We start from the raw sequence: 25,479 nt of genomic DNA, 5'->3' as shown, positions 1-25,479 counted from the left end.
CTACTTTTTGTTACGTTTTGGTGGTTATAGGTCATTCGTTAATTATTAATCATGCTAACATTATAATATTTATTGTAAAATATATAATTATTAAAAATATTGGGAATATATTCTTATGGATTCAAGAAATTTAATGGGAAATCACATTTCCTATCTTCATATTTCCATCTATTGGAAAAAAAAAAGTTGCTTCAATTAAGCATATACGAACCTAAATACAATTTTTTTTTCCCTGAGTTTGATTTTTAACAAAATAAATAAAGAAATGTTTTATGGTTTAATTAACGAATTCACAAATAGAGTTAATGTTTACACACTTTCATGTTAATTGCATTTTATTTATGAATATATTTGACACATATTTTATCCATAAAGTAAACGTAGTTAACATAAAATAGAATGTAATATCAACTCCTAATTTTAATAATAATAATAATAATAATAATAATGTATAACAAGTATTTTATTGCGAGACAGGAGGTCCATTAGTTCGCTGGCGATAGAATATTATGGCACATGAAGCACCGACTGTGTCGCTGCAAAAAGAGTATTTTTTTCCTCTTTTTTTTTAAAAAAGAAAGAATTAGGTTTTTGTTGGAACAGCTGGCTTTTTTTAAAAAAAATTCATTACATAAATAATAATATATTAATATATGATGGCCTTTTGACATCTTGTAATTTTCGCATAAATCTCAGATATTATTATTTTTTAAAAAGAAGAAGCAGAAGAATTGGGCGTATAAATTACGCCGTGATTCAAGGCGCGTTGGGGGATGATACATGCATTAAATTTAAATTGTTGCTTATGTCTACGTAATTATAGAGTATCTCTCTTTTAATACAATATCACATACTAATTGATTCAATTCATATTCACAGTAAAGTAATACTTTTATAAGATAATTTGTCTCATGGTTTCAGAGTCTCATGGAGAAAACCGTAACAGGGGATGATAATCCTTGGTTTTTTCGAGTTCAAATTCGTGGGTTTTTAAAAATATCCAAAATATTTAGGTGTGGGTATGGGGATACTATCCTCAGTCTCCAAAACCTACGCGAAAATAATATTCGAAAATATCAATTGTTGTATTGTTTAAAATATTTGAGTTGCATCATTACCAAAAGCTATAATTTTTAGTAAAACTTGTAACATTCGATCTTACAATTGATATTAGAGCCAATGTCACTGGTTCGATTTTCATTTATTACATAAAATCGATTATTAGGGTTGTTCAACTACAATTTAGTTCGGTTTATTGTATCTGGAAGAGTAAATTTACCAGATCCGGAAGAGCCCATGATTAGGAGGGGTGTTCAACTAAGATTTAGTTCGTTTTCCAAAACAATTGAATAAAACAATATCATACTGCTTTCATAAAATTTCAAGCGAAACCATTAATTTTTTATAACCAAACCAAACCATTAATCTCGGTTTGGATTATTCAATTTAAATTTCGAGTTTCATATTTAATTAGTACATAAAATATTGCAATCAAGAAAAATTAGCAATTGACAATGGATAGAAATTGAGTTAAGCATTGTATTTAATCATGAAATAGATTATAAGTAAAATAGTATAAATTAATTAATTATCCAAGTTACAAAATTTTACATCTTTAAAAAAACATAAAATTTTAGGGACGTGCTTATATTTTTTTAGACTAAAATCTACAATCAATAAAATCGACAATACAAACGAAAAATCAAACAATATATTTTTATAACCAAGAAAAATCAAACAAAATTATTACATGAATTTTTATGTTATTGTAATGTGTTCGACTGATTTATTTTTATTCAAAACTTAAATGAAATCAAATTTTTTATTCAATTGTAATGAACTTATAATCATTTTAAACTGTGATTGAGAAGATCAAAGGCTCAATTTTAGCCACGCATATGTGAGATACATCAATTTTTTTAAAATTAATGGTCCAGATTTTGTGGAGGCAAAGATTAGACAACTGACGACGTCACAGGACAGGGGCAGACAGATGCCCACCAGAAATGAGGACACAAGAAGAATAGAGCTGTCGTATCAATCTCACAGATGAATTTCAGAATTCTACATGTGTTTGCAATTTAGAATTTTTCGTTTTCTTGATAATACAAATACTTTTGCAGTCGTAGTTCTTCTTGGTACATATACGTTTTCTTGTTTCATAAAAATTTCTTTAGTATTCGGTTTTTGTTCAGTATTTTATTGATATGTTGTCTGAATACTGAGAAGTTCAAAAAAAATAAAATAAAAGAGATTCTTTAAAATAAATATTTTATGGTATGGACTCCTAAAGACTATCTTAGATCTTACCAAACATGATTTACTTCTAGATAAAGAATTACAAGTATTGCGTTCGAAATTTTGGCAACCGTGAGTGCCTTATATTTCGACACCTTTGTCGCATTTGGCGCTTCTTCATCTATTGATTGTTTTCATGTTTATTTCAGTGCTTCTCTCGTGTCAGCCTTTTTTTGGGTTTGTTTCAACCTGTCCGTGCAGGCATTGAACCCGGATCACTCCACATGAGTGATCCGGGCCCACCTCCCTGTAAAAAAAAAAAAAATTGACTCGGAAAAATTCGAGCCGTTGGATCGACCTCTGCGGGCAGCGGAAAAGATTTTAAACCCGATAAATATGAGAGGAAATCGAAAGTTATTAATTTAACGCATTTGGCCTTTTCTTGTATTTGTGTCTTTATCTATTGGTTGTTTTCAGAGTTATTTTAAGTGTTTTTCTAACATCTCTTTTCTGAATCCAGTGTAACAAGATTGCGCCCCATACCACAATTGTGTTCATTTCGGTTGTAAAAGCGGTTCATGTCTCAAGTGCTTGCATCATATGTGAAATGCTCGTTGACATGTGTATGAGTTACATTGTAGAAGAGATTATACACCCGATAAATATGAGAGGAAATCAAAATATATTAATTTGAATCTCTCAATGTTTATATACATGAGTGTAGAAGTAAATAAATTATTAACCTCATAAAACTTTCTAACAAAAAAACTAACAATCTAACCGCTAAATAAAAAACATATCTAATTCAACTCAGATCTTTTAGAGTATCTGTATCATAACTATATACATAGTTTTGATATAGTATTCACCTACCATGCCACCACCGTGTCCACCAATGAGGTAACACTCATATATTAGATGCTATGAAACATATCCAAATTATACATTCAATATATGAGTGACATCTCATTGGCGGACACGAAGGTATGCACGATGTGTATATAACACAAATGGGGTGACACTCATATATTATATGTATAATTTGGATATAATTCATCACATCCAATAAACGAGTCTCACCTCGTTGATGGACACGGAGGTGAACATGATAGATGAACAACATATCAAAATTATATATATATAATGAAATTTGAATGAGAACGACTCAATATTTTTTAATTTGGTTTAACTCATGACCCAAATCCAAGTTTTTAATTTCGAGTTGGTGTCGGGTTTTTTCGGTACCTGATCGGGTAATAGATACATGCATTTTTATTTTTATTTTAAATCCAACACCCTATTTATTGATAATTAAGTACCATGTTTTAATCTATCTTTTTAAAAGACGAACAAGGTACCCGATTAAGCGTTGAAAACATTAAATTTATCACCCATTTTTAATCACAATTTTTTTTGTTGTTTTCATACAACTGAATTTTGTTTTTTGGGGTTCTATGCCAAAAAAGTCGACTGGAGGTACCCGAAAGTCGGGTATTGAATTTTTTTTTTAACCGAGATTGGGTAATAAAAATACTACCTGAACCGATGTCCACCCTTAGTTTGAATGAGAAGAATTTTTTTAACTTTTTTCTAAATGCCGAGTAGAAAAATTAAAAAGGGGATTTCAGTCAAAGAGGTGACAAGAAAACTGATAATTCAAACTATTATTGATTTTTTATGGATACAACATGAGAGTTTACACTCTTATTTATACCAGTCACATCTCTTTAATCAATGGTTAATATCAAGCCAACACATTTTTAATATAATGGCTAGCATATGTTATCTGGAATCTTCATTTGTCATTGTTATCGTATGTGCATTGGTCGTATGATACAAAATGAACAACAATATCGATTGTCTAGAATCCTTGTTTTTCATCGTTATGGATGTAATCGAGTCGAGTCGAGCTAAATTCTTAAATGTTTGAGCTTGACTCGTTTATAATCAAATCGATCTCGAGTTTTATTTAACGAATATATTAATAACTCACGAGTTTATTCAAGTTTTGATCGAATCTAAACGAATTTAATAAATATGAATTATACATTTAAGTTTTTATTAAATTCATTAAAAAAATAAATTATATATTTAGAAAAAATATAACATTCTTATTAAAAATTGTAAATTTATTATTTTAATATATTTTTCTATATATTTCATAAGTAATATGCAAAATCAATAAATCAAATATCAAAATTATTATTTTTTCATCTAAGAGATGACTCATGAACTTACCAACGAACATGTTCACGAATTAACGAGCCGAATATTATAAAATTTGAGCTTGATTTTTGTATCTTAACGAGGCTCATTAAACGAATTCAAATAAATTTTTACTGGAGTTTCGAATAATTTGATTCATTTACCTCGCATCGCCGTCGTATGTGCATTGTTCTTCACAAAATTTTTGAATAATGTATCACAACTCCAATAATAACAAATAATTATAATTTTCTGAAGTAGGTCATACTCAACATGTATTCACATAGAGTTACTATGCAAAAAAATTCGATCCATGTGAGGTTGTCGTATTCTATAATTTAATATGCACCAACATGTCAACTATCGTATAATTAATTAATAGACTGGATCAAATTATACCATTCTTGAATGATATCGAATCATTATCCCTTTTTTTTTTTATTTTTTATCAAAGGTAGATTATAATCACAATTACATTTATAATTGTAACTATATAATTAAAATATCCCACAAAAATTTGATCTTCTTCCCCTGCAACTCCTTTCATTTTCCTGCCGTAGCCCATGGGGAAAATACACACACTCAGGAATCTCATAGGAATCATCAAAGACAAAGCATCCTTATCCAAAGCCGCCATACTCTCGAACCCAACCGCCGCTACCCTCCACCAAGCTGTACTCCGCGCTACCACCCACGCGCCGCCATCCGCTTATGATGACATCCACTTCAATTCCCTGCTCGTCCTTGGCGACAGCTCACGCGCCACCGCATCCGCTATCATTACTGCCCTCATGGATCGCCTCCACCGCACTAGAAACACCATAGTCGCCCTCAAATGCCTCCTGATCATCCACCACATCATCAAGCGGGGACCCTTTATCCTCCAGGATCAGCTCTCGATTTTCCCGGCCAACGGCGGGTATAATTACCTGAAACTCTCCGCCTTCCGCGACAGCACAACCGCGGCAACCTGGGGTCTCTCCGCGTGGGTGAGGTGGTATGCACGTTACCTCGAGACCCTCCTCTCTACTTCGAGGGTTTTGGGTTATTTTCTATGCTCATCTTCGAACAGCATGGTGAAAGAGATTCAAGAACAGAGAATCCCTTCTTTCTTGAACCTTGATCTGATCAAAGACATGGATTCTCTGGTTCAATTACTGGAAGAAATCTGCAAAGTACCAGATTCCCTCTTGCCGGAAGACGACAGATTAATCGAAGAAATCGTTAAACTACTATACAACGATTATCTCTCGACAGTCAACGAGATTCTACTGAGAATCGAGGAGCTCAAGCACAGGTTAAATTTCTTGAATTTCGGTGATTCCGTTGAGCTAATATGTTCTTTGAAAAGATCACAAGATTGTGAGAATAGGTTATCCGAATTATATCCGATGAAAAAGGCTTCGATTGATACGATGCGGGCTTCGATTCAAGAAGCGAAAGATGCAATTGGGATGCTGAAAATTCACAAAGAAGGGGGGCGATCGGTCGGAAGAGAGAAGATGAGTGAGTCAGCTCGGTTTGAGGAGCGAGTTTTGAGTGTCGGTGACTCGATACATTTCCAATCCGGCAGGTTCGCAATGAACGATTTGTCCACTTGCCATGATTGAAGATGATTGTCTATTTTATTAATGAGATGTATCATAATTTTTTTTTAAAAAAATTTTAGTATGGATTGAGATTATTAGTTTTATGACGATTAGATTTATGAGAAAATATATTATTTATTTTATTAATTATGGTAAAATATGTGATGCATTATATAATTGATGATACTGATATTAATATTTTTAGGCAAGTTTATTTATTTATAGTTATGTTATCACTTAATTTAGTAGTATAAGGATTCGATTTCACGTGTTGGTTAGCTTCCCTTCTTTGTCAAACATTAAATCTTAAGTCAGAAAATTATTTAAAAAAAAAAAACAAATTTATTGTTTTTTTATGAATAATTCAAACTTTTAAATGCTTTGAATTGAAAGCCTGAAATATTGTTGCCACTCTGGATTAGCGAGGGCCGGGTTTTTAATTTTTATATTCGAACCCGAACTTGAAATAATCGAATACACAACGTCGGGTTGGATTAGGTTGGGTTTTTAACATAATGGGTTTGGAAAAGAACTACCATCCTAGAAACTCGAATTCGACTGTAAATATTTTTATTTTAGCTTTAAGATATGATTGAATTTGAAGTTGGTTCCATGCCATGTGATATTAATGGTATTCAGAAAATATTAATAAAAATATTTAATTCACCAGATATAAAGCAATATATATTTCGAATTCAACTCAAAATAGGATCGATTAATCAACCACGTTCTTCTTATCTATAAACTTGCAATGGACCCAATTCTTTTTGGCAACTAGGTCAACGACCCTACACCTTAACTCAGCTCTCCAATTTGTTGACATTTAAAATATAATATTTTGAAGATATTGGGGACAAATTTGTTTCTCTCTCTTGTATAAATTGGTCTCCGGGTTCATCTCCATTTCCAAGCCGTGGGATTGAAAGCTAGTCATTTATTCCATGAATATGATATATGCCTCTTATTTAAAATAAATTTTTTGTTTGTTTCTTTTACACATTGTTGTCTGAATACTAATGGAAACATACATTTACAATATTATCCGATCTTTGCAAAAGTACTACTTACTTAATGAAATCAGATAAGGAGCATTTCTACGCGCGGAGTCGAACGACGTCGCAATGAGCTTTATGATGTTCGTGATTATTATGTCAATGTTCGTTTGGTTTTCTACAATGTTAGCTTGGGAGAGTTAGAAATGAATAAGTGATCCTTGCTGTGGCTGTTTTCACGGCTTCAACCTCAAAACACAAGCACCGGACGAGTCATACGCACATTTTTAACTCTAAATAAATAAATTTTAATAATTTCCGTATCTGGTAAATTGTTAATAAATTCTAAGTTGTATTAAATAATCTGAGATAGTCACAGTCACTAAGGAAATAAATTAGAACAAACAATTGGGAGTTGAGTTAATTAAAATAGCGCTGCTTCAAGTTAATAAATATTGTTTAGCTTAATCCTTGTAATTGCTCCTTTCCTCGTGTATATACGTGTAACAAACTTGCTTGTGTAGATTGAACCTATGCATTATGCCAACTGAACTCAAAATACTCGTATGACTTGGTTGACGAAAGTGTTGAATAATTGAATTAGTAAGGTTGGAAATATAAAACCGATTTAAGTCACTCGATGTCGGTTATGTGAAATTTCTTGGCTAACAAAAATTCCTGTGAGATGGTTTTATAGGTTATTTTTATTATACGAATCTCCAACCCGATCTCATTCATGAAAATATTATTTTTAATTACTTCTGATTTAAGTTTGAATCGGAATAACTCGTTTCACGGGAAAAGAATCCGTGAATTCGTCTCACGAGAAACTGTACTCTTCTTGAAATATAATTTTATTGATATAAATGATTGAGAAATATTGTGTTAAATGACACTTTGACTCAGCCAATGAATTAACTTACCTATAAGCCCTCAATCCTCGTTACTATTCTTCGATCGAAGAAAAATCAGCAGGATAAGGATTCTAACCAAGGCTAAAAATTATAACTTATATTTAAATATATACACAATTTTTAAAATTTAAATATATCATTTTGCTAGAAGGGATAAAATTAGACTCCTTGTTTTCTGCTTCGCATAAACTTTTGTGTCTATCTAACATATTAATTTTGTGAGACAGAGTTTTAACTAACTCGACTTGATTAATCAAAAAAATTATTTTTTATATTAAAAATATTATTTTTTATTGTATATATAAACCTAAAATCGACGAGTCTAATTGAAGAAGAGATTTTAGACCTACTCTTCCTGGATCATCTTGGCCGTTGCGTCTGCCCTTTTGTTTGTTAAAACATGTTTTGATGTTAATGCTCTTGCGATAGCTATTTTAGCCAGATTAGCTGCAAAAGTTGTCCACCTCTCCACCGATGAAATATTTATTGGCATCTTTCTGATAGGAAGCAATTGAATTTGTAAGAGCTTTGATTAATTTAATAATTTAATACAAACTAAATTATATATTTGTGCAAGAAAGCCCTAGTTTGGTTGATAATTTATCTTACTAATTAGTCTTCAAATTTTGAATTTGAAATAATTTGCGTGTAAAAATATAATGCTAGCTAGTAAATATTTTATTTTAAAAGATTGCTCATGCTCGTATTTGATTGGCTAGCGACACTTGACGTACGGGATATTCAGATTTTTGACAAAATAAAATTGTTTTTAAAAGTTATTAATTAAACTACAGGGTGTGTTTAGTTGGTAGGATTAGGGCTCGATGAAATAATTTATCTGATTCACTCGCATGTTTACTTACAATTTTGTGTAATTATTATTTATAACACCAATGAAATCGTCAATGGAAATGACAATATTATCCCAAATATATTTACTTTATGAGTATGTCTCTTGTGAGACGGTATCACGGATCTTTATATGTGAGTCGGTCTCACGGATCTTTATCTGCGAGTCGGGTCAACCTTATTGATATTCACAATAAAAATTAATACTCTTAACGTAAAAACTAATAATTATATTTTCCATAGATTACCCAAATAAGAGATCGTCTCGTAAAATATGATTCATGAGATCATCTCACACAAGTTTTTGTCTTACTTTATTCATATAATTTAATTATTATAAGAGTAAGTAAAACTTGAATTCATCATGTATAGATTAATGCAATCTTGTACAAAAAACATTAGAGAATATATTCCCTTTAAGCTCTCTGCATATCAACAACACAAAAATTCACTGTATCATAAGTTAATTTTGTGAGATAAATATTTCTTCTCCCTCGCCATTTTGTTGGGTGAATGGTGATTTCCCATCTTGGTTGGTTAATTTGTATACGTGAACATTGATTTTCTTAATAAAATGGATACATTTGCTGGTCAAAAAAAAAAATTTTGTGAGATAAATTTCTGACCCGATCCTATTCATAAGAAAATATTAATTTAATGTCAAAAAAATATACGATATATTGACTGAATCAACCCGTCTCACAAATATAGATATGTGATACCGTTTTACAAGACACATCCTCTGTCATCAAAGAAACCAGCGGGGGACATTGAATAATTGTTCCATGTTACACAAGAGGAGATTGAGTTATCATAACTAAAATAAACATGTAATTAATTATACGCATAAATAGTATCATCTCCGCAGCAAAATTATACACATGGACTTCATGAATAATTGAATATTACATAAAATATAAAAGGAAGAAGACAGAACGTACGATTTATTGAAATCTGGGTTTGCACCAAACGGGTAAAATTGTTTTAAAGTCTGTAAAACATAAAAGTAGACGTGTTTTTTTGCTTATAGATACAAACAATACATTCTTTGGAAAAGCTGTTGGTCTAATATCATAAAGAAGATAGCAACTTCTAAAAATGAAAATTTATGTACCTTTTTAAATATAAACATGTAGGAATTAGTACTTTTTAAATTAAATTATAAGAAATAAATTATCATGATATACACGTATTTTTTACTATTTGATTTATGACAAAAACTTGTGTACTTGTATGAGACGGTCTCACGTGTCGTATTTTATGAGACGAGTCTCTTATTTGAGTCATCCATGAAAAAATATTACTTTTTACGTTAAGATTATTATTTTTTATTGTAAATATCGATATGTTTGACCTGTCTCACAGATAAAAAAAAGACCTACTGTTAATTGATGTATAAGCCACAAAAATATCCCACCAACTATGTTGTGTTTGTCAACCGGAAGCTAGCTATATATATTTATATTTTTTCCTAGCTTGGCCAACCAGAATCCTACTCCATCTCTAATTGTGGATCCACTAATTTGATATATCTAAAATATTCATATCAAATAATATTCTCCGAGATATTATATCAGATACAACTAATTTTTTAATTATGATTTATCAAAAAATGGCTAATATAAAAAAAATCACAATATATATATCAATAAAAAAAAGAATGTCATTTTAAAAACTGCTTAATCCATTAAAGATTTTCATCACTTTTTTTATAAATTTTGTTCCAAATATTTATTACTGACAATTGAAAATATTGGAGTCCTAAGCAAATTTCTCTTTGTTTGCGTTCATGGATTCTTTCAACATGCAACGACACTATTTCACTGACTCCATTTCTTCCCTTTTCTCTTTTCTCCAAATATTTTTTTACTCTCCATTTCACTCCCAGAGGATATCATGTAGCCAATACTCCTCTATAAAGAGCGAATTGATACAACCATACTTTATAATATAATTATTTTAGGTACTTCTGCGTCACTAAATTTCGAGCCATCCCACTTAATTTAATCGATGAATATATATTTTCTTCTCAAAAAAATATTCTATTCATGAGAAAAAGGGGCCGTAAGACGAAGACATGTAATATATAATTTATGACCACGTAAAGACAAGCTATGCCCTTCCAAAAGCACATGTAAATAAATGTCTTGTAATTATCTTAGGGTGGAAAAAAAAAAGTAGCTAGAGGTAAATAATTATTAAAGGGCTTTGAACTTTTGGAGTTCGTACTTCGAAAAGTATACTTGACACTAGCTATTTGTTATTCGAGTAGGTCTTTTGTAAGACAGTCTCACGAATCTTTATCTGTGAGACGAGTCAATACTACCGATATTCACAATAAAAGATAATACTCTTAGCATAAAAAAGTAATATTTTTTCATTGATGAACCAAATAAGAGATCTGTCTCACAAAATATGACCCGTGAGATAGTCTCAGACAAGTTTTTGTTTTGTTCTTCAATCAAATTCTAAAAATTTTCTCATTATCTAATTTTGTTGTTAATCTCCAAAGTAATTTCAAGATTCGTTCGTGTTATTCATTGTCCATTTGGTATATAATCTAAACTAAAGATATTTCACAGGCCCTTAAACACTTCTATTAAATGTGTGTCAGTTCCTATCCGATGCATCATGCAAGAATTTGAAGTGATAAATTAAATTGTACGTGACCATATATATATATATATGTGTGTGTGTGTATATGTATGTATGTATATGTATGTATGTTGGTTATAGACCTAAATAGGAAAATTGGTGTTTTGTTGTTGGATGAAATATGCTACTATCGAGTGAAATTAAACGAGGACGACTCAATCTTTATGTATGAAACACATACAAGACATCCCCCTCGTGTAAGTTCGGGTGATTCTTGTGCACGATTTTGTATGCAACTTACTTTCTTTCTTTTTTAATTTTTTTTATTATTATAACTTGCTTTGCATAATAATAAAAATAGTAGTATATAAAATTATATTGTCCTAGATCCAATGGGAAGCTAACGAAATAAAAATGTGGATTCAATATGTAGGCCATTTAAAACTGTTCTAACTTGAGGGTGTTGTTGAAAGTGTCTTCAACGACAACGGTTTAAAACCGTTGTCTTTTATACGGACGACAACGGTTTTGCAACGGTCTTAAACCGTTGTATTTTCTACCAACGACAACGGTTTTGCAAGGGTTTTAAACCGTTGTCTTTTATACCAACTACAACGGTTTTGCAACGGATTTAAACCGTTGTATTATCTACCAACGACAACAGTTTCGCAACAGTTTTAAACCGTTGTTATCTAGCACTATTGACAACAGTTTTGCAACGGTTTTAATCTGTTGTCATAATATATGAACGACCACAGTTTCGCCACTTTTGAGACCGTTGTTTTTTGTAGCAACGACAACAGTTTTGCAACGCCTAAAAATCGTAGTGTTTTGTTGAATTTACAACAATTTAAAACCGTTGTCTTCAATAGAATTCAAAACTGTTGTCGTTAATAATTTTTTTCATTAGGTAAAAATTTTGTATTAAATTTCTTTTAATTTACAATATATATATAATAATAATTAAACCAAAAATAACAATCAAAAACAAAATATTTACCACATTAAATCCGTGACTATGTTTTGTTCAAAATCCATCATCCAAAATATGCCAACGATAAACAAAAATTTTACAAATTTGAATTTAGTATTGCAATTGACCTTGATACATGTTCGTCATCAACATGGCAATGTGGCAGTAGAGTCCCACAATATCAAAATTTTCCAAACAGAAAATACGGATATACTGCAATCTTTTGTCATAATCGGTCTCGATCTCCTCAGACCTCATCAACATTTATGCATTCAAAACCTTCCCCTGCCATTTCATCCCTGCCATATAATCCACACATAGAAAGCCCATTAAAAACCCATGTAAGAGATGAGATTGCAAGCAAGACATGCACTGGAAACGCAACTAACACAAATGGTGCATAGAGATGAAAATAAAGTCATAACTAATATATACTGAGGAAAATAGAAATTTCGGCATGACCTCCCCATAAGTAGGACATCCCAAAAATTTCCATCCAACACAAACAACATTTATATACTCGAAAGAAAGTCATAACATCAATTCACAAACAAATAACATTTAAGTTCTAAGGAATCTATATATTGAAGTAAATCATATTTTTCAGGGACTTGATTGAAAGAAATAAAATTCCTAAAACTCTGAGGCATTTGCTCAGTCTTCAGTTCCATTCTTATGATGAGAAAGTAGGCTGGAAAAAATCAAAACACAAATAATATCGCTACGAATCAAGTTTCATTCTCTAAATTTCAGGTCCACTGTCAATCAAGATTAATTTTCCAATGTTTTATATATAGGTCCATGTGCAGTTGAAAATACTATACAATGCATTGGAATATTTGGAACAAATCAACATGAATAGACACAGAAATGGAACACAAAGCACTTATTCATTGTAACACAAAGCACTTTACAAAGCACTTATTCATTTGGAAATACTATACCATGCATTATTGAAGAAAATAGAAAAATGATTGATTTGGTTCATTGTAACACAAAGCACTTCATCAATACTTTGCATACCTATTCATAAATATAGTCTTGTATGCATTCCGCCCACTCGGATCGCACTTCATCAATCTCTTCCTTGGAATACTCAGTTTTCATGAACTGTGAACAAACACAATGTCAATATTAGTAAAAAAACAATCAATAAAGACATTGAAAAATGAGAAATACACAATCACTTTTGAATATTGAGAATATGTCGAATATTACAATTGAAGATATCGAGTTCTTCTCACTGGTAGCATTTTTTTCAATCATTTCTCTCATAAATCTCATAACATAAAAACCACATTGTTTCGAATCTGGTTGTCGTGGACCCTAATTTTAAAAAAAATTTGTTAGTGATTGATACACAAATTGAAATAAACGTTAATTAATGACAAGTACACATGCATACCTTTACTACTTCCCATATATCTTGTTTTTTCCCTTTCCTTTCCTTATTTGAATTAAACAATCTTACACTCGTGCATACATCATTAACAGTCAACATATGAGTGTTTTATTCACTGAATTAAATTTGACATAAAAACAAAATATTAACTTACATATCCACCACATATTTCCAGTCATCGTAACGGTTTCGATGACTAAGTGAATCCAACAAATAAACCATCTCCTTGTAAGGATCGATGACAGTGAGAATCCAATGATAACTATGCACAGAACACATAATTAGCGCATACAATTCTATAAAATGTCAAGAAAATAAATTAAATTTGATATTGTAATTTTGACTCACCCAACATTATGTGGCACTAAAACTAGTTGATTTGTTGATGCAACACTTAGTCTTTCGACCAAAACACTTGCTCTTTCATTCAAGTGTTCGATTTTACCGTTTCTGTCAAGTTTGGATACATATGGCATGTATGGGATCGTGTGTGGATTGACAAATCTAAACTTGTCAGTCTTGTTGTCTTTTTTCATCTTTTTATACAGATGCCTACAATTTCCAACAGAATAATGTGAATATGATAAATTAATTAAGTTTATACAGCTTAAGTGGTCAACAAACAAAAGAAGAAGACTTACCACATGTACACAACTATACAATTGGCAGATATTGGATCCAAACTATAGAAAGGAATGATGTCTTCAAGGTGCAGAAGTAGTTCGTAACTCTCGTCAAATAAATCATGATCAAAAAGCAGTGATAAATTTTGTTCATCGGTTAGAGCACGTTTACAATAACAATACAAAAGATGTAAAGATCTTGGCACACTTGAAGACAAACCAATCTTATTTCTGTGGTCGACATTTTTCTTCTTTTGAAGCTTCTAAACATTGGAAATGTACATATGTTAGCTGCAATATTGAATTATTTATGATACTTTAAATTTAAATATAAATTGACATTTACCTCATCTTGAATTACTACGAAGTGTGCTGGCCAAGCTACATGTGTTCCAACAGCATCACCAACAGTATCACATTCGTTTGGAATTGGAAATGGCAAATGTGCTAATTTGTCCACATCATTATCAATGGATACGTGCATGCAAGTAATGGGTGATGGAACACCATGAAATAATTTATCATCCGCATTGACATGGACAATTGTACCGTAGGCAACAATGTTGGTCCTAGATTCCAATGCCAATGCAACCGGTTTGCCCTAGAAGACAAATAATCATGTTATAAATTGATACAAATCATAGTCATGGACAATTGCAATAATCAGATACATGCAGAAACTCAGCATTGCTCAAAGTTTTCACGTCATCATCATGCGAAGTTGCATAGTTGCTTGCACTCTTTTTGATTTTATCGTCATTCATGGGATGCAACTTTACTGAGCAACTACCTTTTTCTTCAATGTCAAAGTTACTTGCACCCTTTTTGAACATTTCTTCAAGTCTCTGTATGCGTGCATCTTGATCTGATATGCGTGCATTTTGTTCTGCGATTCGTGCATCTTGTTTTGAGATTAATATCTTCGCCTCCATCAACTCCTTTGTTTGATTAAGAAATATATGGTCATCACCAAAAGGACTCTTCCATACTCTACCAATATTAAAGTAGATGCTTGGAGTGATATGACCTCCAACACCTCTCACACGACCAGAATGTTCATATGAATCCAGTGCTTTCGTAAGGATATCATTTTTTCCTTCTTCATATTGCAACGTACCCTCGATTTTTTGTTGCACATAACCATCCTGTCATGCACAAAAGAACAAGATAATTACTAAAAACACTTATAATGAATAAAAATTATTCATTTTCATGTATTGTTTGCTTACAATCTTTTCTATTGCCGATTTCAACTCATCGCCTTTATATTGACCCTTCTTATTGACCCGTCCTTTCTTCCACATAATTGCTCGATTTATATCATCATCGTCACATAACTCATCTGCCTACAAACAATATGTATGTTATCAACAAATTTAAAAATCACATAGCATGGACTTAGTAAACTTTTCGAATTAACTCAGTTTCTCATACTTACTATTTCGTCGGCGAAACATGCATATCCTTTGCGAGACATACGATGGGGGTATATGTTTTGCTTTCTTCTCTTCTTTTGTTCATCACGCAATTTCTAGTTAATTGAAAATTGCCCACATATATCATATGTCAATAGAAATAATTTGTTATGGTCTACTAATTTGAAAATAACAAATTAAGAATCTTACCATGAAGTCATCAGACAAGCGACTGATTACAAATGAACTCCAATCATCTCGTGTAATACCAAACCCAGTAGGTGGTTCTTTCAAATCCTCAGTGTCATCCCGCTTGCTAAGAATGAACTTTTGAGTGAGAAAAGCTTTAAACTGTCGCCACTTGTTATTTGCAGAGTTCAGACATCCCTTCTTCCAGCTTTGATCAACATTGTACGTCAGCTGTAAAAGTCATATTAACCCATAACATTAAACATATCATAACTATATGAAAAATAATTAAAATAGTCAAAACATTATAACTTACATTAACCGATTCCCATATTAAATTTTTGACATCATTTGGAACCATTTTCCAAGTCTGATAACTTATCTTTACATTTTCTCGAACAAGAACTCCAATATAACTTTGCATCTCACCTGCAAATTCTCCAACTGGCTGTCCCAATTTATTGAACCTCACATCTTTTCTGATTCCATGAACCTTTTGCCTAACAAGCCTATCCAAACGTGTACGACCTCTAGATGATTTTGTTGTTTCCGTCTCTGTAGATTCCAAAACTGTTTTTCCCCCACAACTATTGTCATTGGCAGAATATGCAGTATTCTGTTTAGGCTTCTCGTTCTTTGACATCCTGCAAGCATTTACAATTTTTTAGGCAATCAGAAAAATGCATTATGCAATGCATGTCATAAAAAAATTAGTACTCAGTTCTTTATTTTTCTTTCTACATGAAAATGTAATGTGCAGAACAGTAAAGGAATGTAACCTATCATGCTGGTTCAAGTCATTTAGGATTGCACTTAATTATTGTCAATCCAATACCCATCACAATCTTCACGAATGCATGGAGGTTCATTTTCATCTATTCCATCAACATCCATTGATATAAACCCTCGTGTAAAACATTGATAGTGGGATACATCATTCTCCAATTCATCATCATTCATGTAGTGAATATACTCTCTTGTGGGACTTGCAAGTACAACATGCCATGCAGGATCTTGAGGATCTTCAATGTAAAACACCTGCTTTGCTTGACTGCCCAAGATAAAAGAGTCAGACTTGAATCCAATTCTCTTCAGGTTTACCAACGTGAAGCCAAGATCATCAACTTTAATACCGTTAATATTCTCAACCCAATTACATTTAAACATTGGAATTTGAAACATTTGGTAATCAAGTTCCCATATTTCTTTAATAACTCCATAAAAAATCATTTCTGACACAACTGGATTTTTATCCTTTGCACTAGCAACTTGCATTGTCGTTGCGACTAAGCTTACTCCGGAATTTTGCACAACTCGTACATCATCTCGCTCTTTTGTATGATAAGTGACCCCATCAATCAAATAACTAGAGTACTTTAACACTTGTTTGCTAGGTCCGCGCGCTACCCACTTCAATCTTTCTGAAATTTCACGAGTGGAATTGCCAACTGCACTTGCAACCGTTATTTCACAAAGTGCTAAAATTTAACCCTAAGTTTTAAAAAAACTCCATGATATTGGTATTTAGACAACTTACAGTATCACGTAACCAGTTAATAAAGGTTCGGTTATGCTCATCTTGTAACCACCTTTTGGACTTTGCTTTATGGGGAAATTTTGCATCCAAAAATGTCATGTGTTCCCTGATGAAATGATTAAGGATAAGTTAACCAATTGAATGTAAAAGAATAGCAAGAAAGTATTACTAAGTCAAAGAAATTACTCGATATAAGGCTCAACGTCAACATCATTTTCCAGCAGTTAACGATGTGCTTGATTCAACTCATCATCACTAGTGTAGTGCATTACTGAACCAGACAGAGGCTTAGTGAGTTGTACTCTCCGATGCATTGATGGGATACCAATTGTATCTACACTAGACATGTAGTCCGAGCAAAATTCCACAGCCTCTTCAGCAATATAACGTTCGGCTATACACCCTTCAGGCCGATTGCGATTTTGCACATAGCCTTTCAATATCTTCATGAATCTTTCAAATGGATACATATGCCTAAACCAAACCGGTCCACACAATTTTATTTCGCGTACAAGATGAACGGTTAAATGAATCATTATATCAAAAAAAGATGGGGGGAAATATTTCTCCAGTAAACACAATATCATCACAATCTCTCTTTGTATCTCATCCAACATTGAGACATCTATCACTTTATCGTATAACACATTGAAGAACCCACACAACCGAGTGATAGTATCTCTAACATGTTTAGGTAGGACACCACGTATGGCCACTGGAAGCGGAAGCAATTGTTGCATCAAAGTGTGATAGTCGTGTGACTTAAGGCCAACAAGTTTCAAGTCCTTCATCGACACGAGATTTTTAATATTAGATGAGTAACCCGTAGGGACCTTTATTCCAAACAGAGAATTGCAAAATTTTCTTTTCTCAGACTTGGTTAGAGTATAACAGGCTGCTAGCAAATACGTTCTTTTCTCCCCCATCTTTGGTATCAAATCAGTCCTCAAATTCATCTCCATGAGATCTAGTCTTGCTGCAACTCCATCCTTCGTTTTTCCTGGAATGTCAAGTAACGTACCGATGAGATTTTCACAAACATTTTTTTCAATATGCATCACATCAAGAACATGTCGAACATGTAGATGTTTCCAATACTCAAGTTCAAAGAATATAGATTTCTTTTTCCAACATGATTTCTCATCACCTACCTTCAACTGAAGTTTCCCACTCATTTTTCCCAGACGATAATTAATTCTTTCAACTCTTTCTAAAACTTCATGCCCAGTTAATGGTTTTGGTGCGAGTTTAAACTCTTGGTTCCCATTAAATGCTTTCTTTTGCCTTCGATATGGATGACTTGTAGGAAGAAACCTTCTATGGCCTGTATACACAATTTTTCTACTATGCTTCAACCTCGTCGAATATGTTTCTTCACCACATATTGGACATGCATGATATCCTTTCACAATACAACCTGATATGTTCCCATATGCAGGAAAATCATTGATCGTCCATAGTAACACAGCTCTAAGCGAGAACATTTCTTTTCGATATGCATCATATGTATCAACACCATTATCCCATAAAAATTTTAATTCGTCAATTAGAGGTGCTAAGTAGACATCAATATCATTTCCCGGTTGTTTAGGACCAGAAATCAACAAAGTGAGCATCATAAATTTTCTCTTCATACACAAACTTGGAGGAAGGTTGTAAGTGATCATCACAATTGGCCAACAACTATATGCAGAACTCATCGAACTATGTGGATTCATGCCCTCTACTGATATGGCCAATCTTAGATTTCTTGGCTCGAAAGCAAAATTTGGCCAGTTGTGATCCACTACTTTCCAAGAGGGTGCATCAGCCGGATGACGCAAGTATCCATCACGAATTCTTTTATCAGCATGCCAAGTTAATTCCTTAGATATCACCTTCTGCTGAAACCATCTTTGAAATCTGGGAATAGGTGGGAAGTACCAAAGGACCTTTGCAGGAACTCCTCCATTTATCGTAGAATTTTTACCCAACTTCCACCTTGACATCCCGCAAATAGGGCAACTGGTAAAATCCTCATACTCCTTCCGGTATAAGATAGAATCATTAGGACAAGTATGAATTTTCACATAATCCATCCCTAAAGCACATAAGCTTTTCTTTGCATCATACAAAGATAAAGACAATTCATTGTCATCTGGAAGCATTTGCCCAAACAAACAAGTAAATCAGTGAAACTTTTATCACTATAACTATATTTTGCCTTCAAGTTATATAATTTCACAAGTGCAGATAACTTTGTAAATTTAACACATCCAGGATATAAAGGTTTCTCGGCATCTTCAAGTAGCTTATGGAATTGGTTTGGATTCTTAGCATAACTATCCTATGCACCATGTACCATACTTATAGGTTCCTCGGTAAAATATTTGCGTTCATCTTGCCCTACTCGATCACTATCATTCATTGAGTTCCCGAACTTAGATCTTTCGTCATGCCAAATCCATGTATGATATGTTAAATCTATACCATTACAACACAAATGAGCCCTTATAGTGTCAATATCTTTCGTCTTTAGATTACCACATTTTTCACATGGGCAAGGCATTGCATTCGGATTGTTAGCGTTTCGCGATGCAAACTGCAAGAAATACTCCACCCCAACCTCATATTCATGTGACAACCTGTTCTTTGACATCCAATCTTTGTCCATTATTCATACCACTAACCACCCATCAATGAGTCAAATCCTTCAAAACAATTGTACAAACACTACTAAGTTGGTGTTCAAAAGAGTTGTAAACAACAAAATATCACATCAATGTTGTGATGAATCTATCAACAATGCTCGTGTTACATAGCTTCATTCGTTGTATTTTTGTGGCGATGGCTTTATCAAAAATGACATTAATTTATTTCGTAAATATGCAGAAACATACCTGCAAGAAACCGCCGCCGCAGCTTTTTACCGACTGTAAACTTGAAAGTAAGCAAATTTCCTACTCCACTGTCACCTTCAATTTGTGCACATAAAGAATGAAAAATTCATATCAGGCCCATCACGTGACACAACTACACTTGAAAAACAACCATAACAAAGGAATTACCGCTCAAATCCGCATCAAAGAAGCTTGCTCAGACTAGCTAAAGTACAAGCTTGAAGGATTTATATTCAATGAGAATAACTCAAACTTGTTCTTAACCCAAAATTCATATAATCAGCTTGTATGAGCTCAATTCAGCCCAATAAAATAAAGCAATTAAAACTTGAGCTCGACAAGAAATATAACATTCTCGACTCATTCTTTATATACGTCTGAAACTACAATATTGAAATCACAAAAAACCACGAAAAAGGCACCGACCTTTGCGAATGTACTCTTCCCAGATCCATTCTTTCCCATCACAGCATGAACCTTTCATATCCAACAACCAAATTAGGAGTCAAAGAAACTGAAAAACTATGTGCTTACAACTAGAATTAGAGTAAAACCTTTATTTGTCTCAATATTTACTTTTGTTCAATAAAAGATATATAGATAGTTTTAGTTTCCCTCTCAACCATCATTATTAATTCATCTCACTAAAAATATACATGCTTTATCGAAAAAAGAAAATATCAACAAAAAAAGGTTTTGCCAAAAATTTGCAAGGAAAAAAAAACCTAGTTTAAGCAAATTCTCGAACACCTACGCTGCAATATAAAAGTGGTCATGTGATTACAAAAATATTCAACTCGAATCCTTCCAACAGATGCAATACATCACCGTGGAACACAAATTAAATTCATAAAGCCGATTTGAATGCAAATTAAATTCATATTGTGATCTTCAAGATTACACAGCAGAATTGTGAAAAGATAAATTACATTTCGTTATCAATCTATCATCTTGCCCACTTAACATCTATACCCGTCCAACTTAGCCCCCACTTAACTGTTTATCATAATTATCAAATTTTGGGTGGAAAAAATACATATGCAGCAAAATGGAATAAACCATATCGACATCATTTTGTATACCACACAAGGGGGGAAAAACTTAAATTAGGTACCTCGCCTTCGTGAACTGTAAGATTAACGCCTTTAAGGATGGGCTGCTTGGACTCCGCGATTACGGCGGAGAGATTTTTGACAACAAGCAGGAGTTTCGAAGCGCCACCGCCGGCGGAGGTGGAAGAGGGCAGGGTCTCAAAAGACTGTGTTCGCTTTTATGCTTTGTGAAAGGGAAAGGTAAAGCAATGGGTAGCTCTCTCGATCAGACTGTGTTCGCTTTCTTTGCTACGTGTTGCAATGGGTAGCTCCCTCGATCAGATAAAAGATAATGGTGTCTTCTTGGCGAACCAAGGTCGCGAATTTGATGGCTAGATCGCACGGTGGTCAGCCGTTTTTCCTTGGCGTTGAGAAGCGGCAGCGTCGGCTTGGGATTTTGGGGGAAGAGGGCGACATAGCGCGGGAATGAGTTTGGGTTTTCTTTCTTTTTCTTCTCCCTTTTATTGCAAGTGTATATAACACTACAAATTTTTTTAAAAAAAATTCTACCACAACGGTTTTTGTAAACCCGTTGTCGTTAACCATATAAAACCCTAAGAAAAGACAATGTTTTAAAAAACTGTTGTCGTAACTCTAATAAAACCAGCTGAAAGACAACGGTTATTGGCTTTTTTTTGGCAACCGTTAACCTTTTTTTTGTTGGCCTACGACAACGGTTAACCGTTGTCGTAGCCCAAAAAAACACGCTAATAGACAACTGTTTTTAAAAACCGTTGTCGTAGACATATCAATGACAACAGTTTTTAAGAAACTGTTGTCTATGAGCGAGTTTTTTGAGCCTACGACAACGGTTTCTCTTGAAACCGTTGTTAAAAGACAAAGCACAACGGTTTTTATAAAAACTGTTGTCTTTGATATGTTGTTGAATTAAGATTTTCTTGTAGTGTCTTGTGCAGGATTTTGTATGCAACTTACTTTCTTTCTTTTTTAATTTTTTTATTATTATAACTTGCTTTGCATAATAATAAAAATAGTAGTATATAAAATTATATTGTCCTAGATCCAATGGGAAGCTAACGAAATAAAAATGTGGATTCAATATAAATTCATTTATAATTATTATAATTACTTCATGTAATGCTGATTAAGCTATTTAACTAGCTGTAAATATAATTTTGAATGGAGTTGGTTTATTTTTTATTTTTACAATATTATATCATATGACGTGAAATTTGATTTGGAAATTGAATTCAAAAACAATAAATTTAACTAGTTATGAATTTTAAATACTTGATTAAATAACGTGATAAATGTGATACTGCTATGTAGCATAATTTTGATAAAGAATATATTTTGGCAAATATAAAATAAGTCTTTAAACGGATAGTAACACCAATTGCTTTACAACTCCTCGAGAGTGAGAGAGAAGAGAAATGGCTTTAGAGTCTGTCCTTTTCCGGCCAAACCCTATTAGCTATGGCTGCCAAGATCATGAGTTCGACATTAATATCGAATCCATATTACAAGAAACAAAGCCAAATGCCAAAAATCTCAACATTAATGTAGATGAAGAGGTTTCCAGTACAAAATGGGATTTTTCTCCGCCACAAAACACTTCTTCTTCACCGGAGACCGAATACACGGCTCCGGAGGCCACGAGCCGCCGTAAGAGGCGGCGGAGCAGGAGCTTGAAGAACAGGGAAGAAATGGAGAAGCAGAGAATGACTCATATTGCGGTGGAAAGGAATCGCCGGAGGCTGATGAATGAGTACCTCACCGTCCTCCGCTCCTTAATGCCTCCTTCATACGCTCAAAGGGTATAAACTAATATCTTTCTTTATTTTAAATAAAATTTAAATTTCTTTTATCAAGTAAACTACATATTATATCCATGCTTATTAATTAGTTTGCCACATTCGATCATTTATTTAATAAATATTTCAGATAATCATGATAATAAATCGATAAGCGTGGAGTAATATTTAAATAATTCCCATACTCTTCAACATTTATTTTTAAAAAATATATATATAGAAATAGTAACCAAAACAAATTATTGTGTATAATGATGTCTGCATGCGTTAGTTTTTGTGTAAGAATTTTGTTGGTAGTACATTTGTACGAGCGAAGGAATCATCTTGTACATCAATGATAAAAACAAACTATGGAGGGAGGGTATTTCCTTCCACGTACATAAATATTAATACTTCACGAATACGTCAATATTGTAGCTACCGTTATTTATCTATTATAAAATAAAACAAAAACAAAACATAATTAAATATATGATAATTTTCCTCCGATCCAACAGGGAGATCAAGCATCAATTGTGGGTGGAGCCATTAATTTCGTGAAGGAACTGGAACAACAAGTCCAATATCTCGAAGGGCAGAGGCAAATAGCCAAGAATAATGTCGGTGGTGGATTATTCTCCGAATATTTCATCTCCCCTCAGTACTCGACATCCATCAAGAATGGTGTGGCCGATATCGAGGTGACGATGGTGGAGAGCCATGCCAACATCAAAATATCGGTATCAGATCAGCGACGCCCAAAACAACTCCCCAAAATGGTGGCCGCGTTTCACTCCATCCGCCTCACAATTCTCCACCTCAATGTCACCACCGTCCATCAATCAGCTCTCTACTCTTTCAGCGTCAAGGTACGTTACGTCAGTTAACCAGATGCTACCATTATTGTATCTAATGTGGTTTGTGTTCATTCTCACATAAGAATCAATGAATCGGAGATCATTAATCACAAAACAAATCAAATCATATCAAATCAATTATATATACTTTTAATTGATATTATTTGCAGGTCGAAGATGAGTGCCAGCTAAGCACGGTCAATGAGATAGCCACCGCGGTGCATGAATTGATTCAACATATATGATATATTATATATATATATATATCATATATGCCTAGCTAGCTAATTATTTCAATCGACGTCTCTCCAAGAATATTCTGCAATATTATAATAAATACATGTCCCTAATAATTATATATATGTACGTAATGCAATGTAGATTTTTATAGTATTAAAAAAATCATAATAAATAATTAAAAGAGAGAAAGAGATTTATATACGAGACCAATATGGAGAACCACAACTCAATAGGCATGGAAAACACAATTGATTATGTTTTAAATCTATATATATTGAACATGAAATAATTTGATTTGGAATTATTGAATATTATCTCATTTTCACAGAGCCTGAGATAAGATCTTTATATGAATCTTGCCTAGAGAATATAAAAAGACTAATTTTGATAAGGACGTTGCTTTGCTTACAAAAAAAATACATATATAATCATATATTTAATTAGATTTCCCTTTATTCCCTCCGTAATTTGCTTGGCTTTTTGTGGAAAACTCGAGTTGTCACTTGTCTGGGACTCTGGGGGAACGTTGCGTATAAATGAAACTTAATTTTATAATGAACCTATATTATTTATTTCAAGTTTTATGACAAATTAAGACAAGCTATATATATAAATGAAACTGAATTTTATGATGAACTTTTATTATTTATTTCAAGTTTTATGTTAAAAAACAATCTATATAGCTAGCTGCAACCCATTACTATTTAAATTAATAATTGACCAAAATAGTAAAACAAATAATGAGCTTAATGAATGAGAAGTAGTGCGAATTGATGCAACGAAGAAAGAATCAGAATAACTTTTTGCTAATTTCCAAAATCAGAAAATATTTGATGATTCGTTGAAGCTTTCAAGAATCTTCATCAGATTCACTTTTATATATATAATTAATAATTGACCAAAATATATAAAACATGAACAGAATATTTCAAATAAAATATATGAAATTCAGCATACCTTTTTTTCTTTTTAAATAAAAAATATTACATTAACAAGAGTCCAAATCGGACAATGCAGCATTGTTTAAGAACAATGAAACAGCATCCAAAAACAAAATATTGATATTAGATTGCAAGCTACGACCAGCCAGCCAACTCATGCGCCTTGGCTGCTCTTCGACAGTCCGAAGGAGATGCT

General features: G+C 32.8%; 4 protein-coding genes and 1 long non-coding RNA gene across 5 annotated transcripts; 2 read left to right on the top strand and 3 right to left on the bottom strand.

The window, feature by feature from the left end:
* The first annotated feature begins 4,898 nt into the window (after positions 1-4,898).
* On the top strand, positions 4,899-6,236 carry LOC142546520 (putative clathrin assembly protein At4g40080). The gene has a single exon (XM_075654276.1). The coding sequence runs from the start codon at positions 5,007-5,009 to the stop codon at positions 6,051-6,053; it is 1,047 nt and encodes a 348-aa protein (XP_075510391.1). The 5' UTR covers positions 4,899-5,006; the 3' UTR covers positions 6,054-6,236.
* Positions 6,237-12,665: 6,429 nt separating this feature from the next.
* LOC142544120 (uncharacterized) lies at positions 12,666-16,419 on the bottom strand. The gene is made up of 11 exons (XM_075651195.1): positions 16,301-16,419; positions 16,006-16,215; positions 15,819-15,911; positions 15,610-15,726; positions 15,052-15,525; positions 14,727-14,981; positions 14,399-14,643; positions 14,106-14,309; positions 13,761-14,019; positions 13,574-13,681; positions 12,666-13,465 (listed from the first exon to the last, which is right to left on the bottom strand). The coding sequence occupies exons 1-9, from the start codon at positions 16,406-16,408 to the stop codon at positions 13,908-13,910; spliced, it is 1,818 nt and encodes a 605-aa protein (XP_075507310.1). The 5' UTR covers positions 16,409-16,419; the 3' UTR covers positions 12,666-13,465; positions 13,574-13,681; positions 13,761-13,907.
* A 1,326-nt stretch (positions 16,420-17,745) lies between these two features.
* On the bottom strand, positions 17,746-20,174 carry LOC142544119 (uncharacterized). Its single transcript, XM_075651194.1, has 2 exons — positions 19,868-20,174; positions 17,746-19,658 (listed from the first exon to the last, which is right to left on the bottom strand). The coding sequence occupies exons 1-2, from the start codon at positions 20,172-20,174 to the stop codon at positions 17,746-17,748; spliced, it is 2,220 nt and encodes a 739-aa protein (XP_075507309.1).
* Positions 20,175-20,399: 225 nt separating this feature from the next.
* On the bottom strand, positions 20,400-21,909 carry LOC142544765 (uncharacterized). The gene is made up of 3 exons (XR_012820097.1): positions 21,515-21,909; positions 20,827-20,877; positions 20,400-20,475 (listed from the first exon to the last, which is right to left on the bottom strand). It is a non-coding gene; the product is annotated as an uncharacterized LOC142544765 (long non-coding RNA).
* A 939-nt stretch (positions 21,910-22,848) lies between these two features.
* LOC142544764 (transcription factor bHLH94-like) lies at positions 22,849-24,432 on the top strand. Its single transcript, XM_075651802.1, has 3 exons — positions 22,849-23,269; positions 23,764-24,114; positions 24,273-24,432. Exons 1-3 carry the CDS (start codon positions 22,886-22,888, stop codon positions 24,345-24,347), a joined length of 810 nt encoding a protein of 269 aa, XP_075507917.1. The 5' UTR covers positions 22,849-22,885; the 3' UTR covers positions 24,348-24,432.
* Positions 24,433-25,479: the final 1,047 nt, after the last annotated feature.

Source organism: Primulina tabacum, chromosome 5 (assembly GCF_025594145.1).
Source record: "Primulina tabacum isolate GXHZ01 chromosome 5, ASM2559414v2, whole genome shotgun sequence".
Lineage (NCBI taxonomy): Eukaryota > Viridiplantae > Streptophyta > Magnoliopsida > Lamiales > Gesneriaceae > Primulina > Primulina tabacum.
The sequence above is the reverse complement of the archived record's forward strand: the minus strand, read 5'-3'. Positions and strand labels throughout refer to the sequence as shown.

Coding starts and splice junctions, on each gene's coding strand:
- LOC142544120 (XM_075651195.1), bottom strand. CDS start 16,408: ATGCAAAGTTATATTGGAGTTCTTGTTCGAGAAAATGTAAAGATAAGT. Junction 15,727..15,818: donor CATGTTTCGCCGACGAAATA/GTAAGTATGAGA, acceptor TATTGTTTGTAG/GCAGATGAGTTATGTGACGA. Junction 14,644..14,726: donor TCGTAGTAATTCAAGATGAG/GTAAATGTCAAT, acceptor TCCAATGTTTAG/AAGCTTCAAAAGAAGAAAAA.
- LOC142544764 (XM_075651802.1), top strand. CDS start 22,886: ATGGCTTTAGAGTCTGTCCTTTTCCGGCCAAACCCTATTAGCTATGGC. Junction 23,270..23,763: donor CTCCTTCATACGCTCAAAGG/GTATAAACTAAT, acceptor CCGATCCAACAG/GGAGATCAAGCATCAATTGT. Junction 24,115..24,272: donor TCTACTCTTTCAGCGTCAAG/GTACGTTACGTC, acceptor TATTATTTGCAG/GTCGAAGATGAGTGCCAGCT.
- LOC142544119 (XM_075651194.1), bottom strand. CDS start 20,174: ATGGACAAAGATTGGATGTCAAAGAACAGGTTGTCACATGAATATGAG. Junction 19,659..19,867: donor TTTTACCGAGGAACCTATAA/GTATGGTACATG, acceptor AAATGCTTCCAG/ATGACAATGAATTGTCTTTA.
- LOC142546520 (XM_075654276.1), top strand. CDS start 5,007: ATGGGGAAAATACACACACTCAGGAATCTCATAGGAATCATCAAAGAC.